Source organism: Cephus cinctus, unplaced genomic scaffold (assembly GCF_000341935.2).
Source record: "Cephus cinctus unplaced genomic scaffold, Ccin1 Ccin1_scaffold0701, whole genome shotgun sequence".
Lineage (NCBI taxonomy): Eukaryota > Metazoa > Arthropoda > Insecta > Hymenoptera > Cephidae > Cephus > Cephus cinctus.
The window spans coordinates 1-5,730 of NW_014333321.1; the positions used below are offsets into that span (position 1 = coordinate 1).

Sequence of the window (5,730 nt, forward strand, 5' to 3'; positions counted from 1 at the left end):
TTGGGATATATGGTTGGAAATGGCTATGTTTTCCTATAATACCAGTACTTATGAAGCTACAAGTTTCACCTCATTCGAACTAATATATGGAAAATTAGCAAGAATTCCATCAAGTTTATCATCAGAACAGCTAGGAAGAACGTATGACGAATATCTGGAAGAATTGATGGATGACCTAGACGAAGTACGAAAAATAGCTAGGGAAAATTTAGAAAAAGCTAAAAAGAGATCCAAAGGATATTACGATAGAAAAATAAATCCAAGGAAATTCACTCCTGGACAATTCGTGTTTTTATTAAGAGGAACCGTCATAAGGAAATACGATAATCAATATGTAGGGCCATATGAGATTATTGAAGTATATGAAAATGGAAATGTCAAACTTAAGATATCTCAAAAGAAAACCAAAATCGTCTATTCAAATCTAGTCAAGGAAGCGCACTAGTTAAATAAATCTTTCCCAAATTGTCACAAAATAACTTTGAAATTTTATTTAATAGGAAACAATGGGACATTTTGACCCTCAAGATATTTCCCACTGGGATTTAATTGAACAAGAAGAAGTGTGGGAACAATTAGCCCAGGAAATGTTCGACTTAAAAGAACAGTTACAGGAAATATTGAGATTAGAAAGACAGCTACGAAGAAGAGTATACCGAGCACGCATGAGGAAAGAAAAAATCTTACACCCCAGTCAACGGATAAATGTTATTAAAGAATATCATACATCCGCAGCTGGAGGACACAAGGGTATAACTAAAACTTATAAACGAATACGACAGGAATTTTTCTGGAAAAATATGAAAGAAGATATACGAAACTATATTTTATCGTGCATTAGCTGTCAGAAGAAAAAGTTAGTACGAAACAAAACACGTCAGCCTATGGTTATCACCGATACGCCGTTGAATACCTTCGATAAGGTAGCATTGGATATCGTCGGTCCTTTACCAGTCACTGCCTCAGGGAATTGCTACGTTCTAACTATGCAAGACGATCTATTAAAATATTCCATAGCAGTACCTTTACAAGAAATGGATGCTATGACGGTAGCCGAAGCTTTCATTAAACATTGTATTTGTCAATTCGGATCGCCTCGAACAGTTCTTATGGATCAAGGACGAAATTTTATTAGTTCACTTATGCGAGAATTAACTAGAAGATTCCGAATTAAAAAATTAAAAACAACAGCATTTCATCCTCAATCAAACGGATCTTTAGAAAGGTCTCATCACGTATTAGCTGAATATCTGAAACATTATGTGAGCGAAAAGGAGAATTGGGATATATGGTTGGAAATGGCTATGTTTTCCTATAATACCAGTACTCATGAAGCTACAGGTTTCACCCTATTCGAACTGATTTATGGAAAATTAGCAAGAATTCCATCAAGTTTATCATCAGAACAGCTAGGAAGAACGTATGACGAATATCTGGAAGAATTGATGGATGACCTAGACGAAGTACGAAAAATAGCTAGGGAAAATTTAGAAAAAGCTAAAAAGAGATCCAAAGGATATTACGATAGAAAAATAAATCCAAGGAAATTCACTCCTGGACAATTCGTGTTTTTATTAAGAGGAACCGTCATAAGGAAATACGATAATCAATATGTAGGGCCATATGAGATTATTGAAGTATATGAAAATGGAAATGTCAAACTTAAGATATCTCAAAAGAAAACCAAAATCGTCTATTCAAATCTAGTCAAGGAAGCGCACTAGTTAAATAAATCTTTCCCAAATTGTCACAAAATAACTTTGAAATTTTATTTAATAGGAAACAATGGGACATTTTGACCCTCAAGATATTTCCCACTGGGATTTAATTGAACAAGAAGAAGTGTGGGAACAATTAGCCCAGGAAATGTTCGACTTAAAAGAACAGTTACAGGAAATATTGAGATTAGAAAGACAGCTACGAAGAAGAGTATATCGAGCGCGCATGAGGAAGGAGTTAGACGATCTATGGTTGGAAGATAGTGACGATTCACCACACGACATATTTGACTTAAGGTCATTATTTTCCTTATCAATATTAAACAACTAAAGGAGATTGATGTCGGGAATAGGGATTTTAGAATAAAAGAAGGAAAACAAATATTTTAAAATAAATGATTATATTTTGTGTTAACAAAATGAGAAATAGAAAATGTATAAAGGATAATTGTTAAAATAAAATACTTATACTATATCTATAGACCATACATCTTATATTCAAATAACTATTATAATATGCTAAAATGACAATTTCTAATATCTATTATAATATGCTAAAAAACGTTTTTAAATTTTGTAATAGTTTTAGAATTTTGAATATGATAAGTATCAAGTATAAAATACACCGAAATAAAAATCCAAAAACACAAAAACATCACTATCAAAAAACTGTCTACATTTCCACTTTCACTTTCACCGAGGAGGGTTGTGAGGTCTCCGCAATGGGGCAGGAGGATCTCGCGGACGGAATAGTCGCCTTCCCTCTTGAATCTCTGCTACCGGAACAGCGGGCCTTACCCGAATTCCGGTAGTGACGAACCAGAAGTGGTCCCCAATCCCCGGATAGAAGAAATATTCAGGACCTCTTACTTTGCCGATGTTAATGTGGCTAAGAATCCTGGACATCTGTGGGGCAGGGTGTTGGAGCCACTCGTCTGGCAGGTCAACCACCTCTTCGTGACCGTTTAAATGGTTAGGAAGGGTATCAAAAAATTCCTGAAAAATAAACGAAAATTAGTAAAAACGAAATGAATAAAATAATATCGATAACAAATTTGTAATACTTACAAAGTCGCGAACTTCCTCGTGATTTTGTCCGTTTGCTGGAGGCCGCTCAGGTTCCCTCGTAGGAAGTTCCACCAGAAACGATAAAATAAATAGGAAAAAATTGAACATGTTGACTCTTTCGTTATACTCGAGTTATACTCAATGTCAAGCAAGTAATGAACAGAAATCGCGGGAGCACAATGTTTTATAGACAGGTAGAAGGGAAAGGAAATAAAGAGTTCAATAGTCACAAGTCGATAAGAAGATTCGCGTTTCAAAAAGAATGTGGAAACTGATATTAATACAGTCTGGACACTATCATATCTACACTACACTATGCGAGAATATATTACGTTAGTCTCAACAATTAAAAATAGATTTCTATTATAGGATTCAATTATTGATATGTTCATGAGGAAGATAAAATGGGTCATGATAATTATCGCAATAATATTCATACCAAAATCACAATAAATAATAACCGGGTTTGGAACATTTAGTGCAGGATTGTTAGGAATCTGGATGGTAGTGTAATTTCTAAAGTTTGTTGTAGATACTATACTTCATGGAATAGCTCTACATACAATATATGGATGGAGCCTATGGTTAATCGGAGCTAAGTAAATAATCTGAATATTACGACAGTCTCATTATTACAAGTTGGAACATGTGATTTACCAATTAACAAACCAATTGTGGAAAACGTCGAAATACAGCTGTTACAACTAACAGATTTTATGTCAACGGAAGTATTGCAATGTAAAATCGAAATTGATCGAACAATTTATTACTGCGGAATGTATTCGCATATTTCGGTCGTGAACAATGGGAGAAGAGAATATATTCAAGAAACAACTAAAGAGCAATGTCAAAAAATTCATAATACATTGGAAGTAGGATCACCATCAGCACCCCAATTTAATTCAATGGAACAACGATCCACAAATCAAACACAACTACAAACACAAACACAGACAAATGTATTATATCCGAGTTTGAAAAACGAATCAGGGAAACAACCAAATGAACAACCTAAGATCATATATGTTCATATGGACGAAAACTAAGCAAATTGCATAGTTTCCGTTCTAAAGGGGGGAGGTGTTACGTTCCACTCCTTATAACTATCAATGGCAAAACACATTAATTTCTTCTACACATTATAATCATTTAATCATATAATCATTAATGTAACATATTATTAACGTTACACGAACAATATTAAATATTGTATTTTACCTTGTTAATATTGAACAATGATAAATAAACGGATAGGTCTGAATCTTCTCGGATGACATTCAAGGAGATTCAAATAACGGAGTACGACTTGGTATATTGATTATCGGAAAAGGGTTAGCTATCAATCGATATATTAAGAATTTTGAAGAAGGGGAGTCACATTGACCAATCAGAAGTAGTTTTACTGCTATAAAAAGGGAGCCAGAAGTAGCATTGGGGGATGTTTAGAAAGAGATTAAGAGAGTAACATCAGAATTGTCGAGTGTGTCGTGAGTGAAGTCAAGATATACCAAGTACCTCTAAAACTTATCCAAGTTACCAAAATCAGAGTATTCACAATTACTCGTAACCTTCCCGGATAGAACTGAAGCCGTTGTATAGGGCCTCTATCCATCCTTACTATTTCTAAAAAGGTAGAACTGAAGCCGGATCTAGGGCCTCTACCTTATCCTACCAAATCATTAATACAAATCGAAACTTCGATCAACATTCCATACATCATCAGGACTTGGATAGGACTGATTCACGCTGAATCCCCTAATTGAGATTCGATCGGATACTGAGGGAATTCCAAATATACTTGTTATAGAAAATCTGAGTAAGTACAGACTTATGCCTAAACGAAGTGGTAGAAAAGTTCAGTTATGTAAAATATTCAGACAATTAAATAAACCATATACTCAAAAACAAACAAAACCAACGAGCCAAAAGGATCTTGTCACGACAGAATATCAAGTTAACGAACAAGACAATTCAATTCAATACTTACCGTGGAAATTGATTCCCATAGAATTTTCAAGTTTACCAAAAGATTTACCTACTGAAGAATCACTTAAAAATAGAATATTTCCAGATCCGGGAAGACACATCTTGAGAAATTATCACAACTCCAAATCATAAAATTCGTTAGGCCTTGTATTAACACGTGGACGTGCTTTTAAAGTAGACCGAACCAACGAATCATCCCTTATATTACAAACTTCATTTACGATTGCTTGATTTTCCGGATTTAGCAATCGTAACACATAATTTAAATTAAGAATAAATGAAATGTGAAAAATAAGAAAATCTTCCCAGAAAAATTTCCTGAAAAAAAATGCGAAGCCTCCCCTGTACCTCTCATAGCTTAGCGGGAGAGTCATTAAAGCTGGCATAAAACATACAAGTGTGAGGGCATTGTTTTGTTTCCATTTTGTAGTCACCTTAAATAGATTAACATTTAATTAAAAAAACCTTCCGTCTTCGGCCGTAGAATTCTTTGGTATACCCCATGAGAATACTACGTTGCCCAACTTTCACCATGAGGAGGTAGATGGATAGGCTCATGGTGTGTAACAAGTGTAAATGGCAATTGCTACACACCTTCGAAAGTCGAATGTTTGTGTTATCATGTGTTATGTTGTGTTGTGTAGTGTGGTATGTGTGTGATGTGTTTAGTGATTATGTATTCGGAGATCAGGTCTTCGCGGTTCGTCATTTCCGCGGTATTTTTTGACTCCAAACCTTCTCCGAATACGTGTGGGTGCGTGTAATTGTGTGTGAGAGTGTGTGTTTTTGAATTTAATATTTTAACGAGTTTCCCCGTACTCGTATTAACGTCCCACACCGCGACGGCATACTTTTAATCGCATTCGCGATCGCGCTTTACTTTTTCTCCTCATGGAACTTACAATATATTCATTCTATCCTTCTCCTCCCCGGGCTACATTAGTTTCTGTCTGGTTTT

The 5,730-nt window shown here is 35.0% G+C and overlaps 1 protein-coding gene across 1 annotated transcript; it reads right to left on the bottom strand.

Annotated features, from left to right (window-relative positions):
* Positions 1 to 2,382: 2,382 nt before the first annotated feature.
* LOC112494696 lies at positions 2,383 to 2,913 on the bottom strand. The gene is made up of 2 exons (XM_025087544.1): positions 2,787 to 2,913; positions 2,383 to 2,714 (listed from the first exon to the last, which is right to left on the bottom strand). The coding sequence occupies exons 1-2, from the start codon at positions 2,892 to 2,894 to the stop codon at positions 2,412 to 2,414; spliced, it is 411 nt and encodes a 136-aa protein (XP_024943312.1). The 5' UTR covers positions 2,895 to 2,913; the 3' UTR covers positions 2,383 to 2,411.
* Between the last annotated feature and the right edge of the window lie 2,817 nt (positions 2,914 to 5,730).

What these genes read in the sequence shown, in the direction of transcription:
- LOC112494696 (XM_025087544.1), bottom strand. Translation starts at nt 2,894, where the DNA reads ATGTTCAATTTTTTCCTATTTATTTTATCGTTTCTGGTGGAACTTCCT. An exon ending in ACGAGGAAGTTCGCGACTTT is followed by an intron (nt 2,715 to 2,786) that starts GTAAGTATTACA and finishes TTTATTTTTCAG; the next exon opens with GAATTTTTTGATACCCTTCC.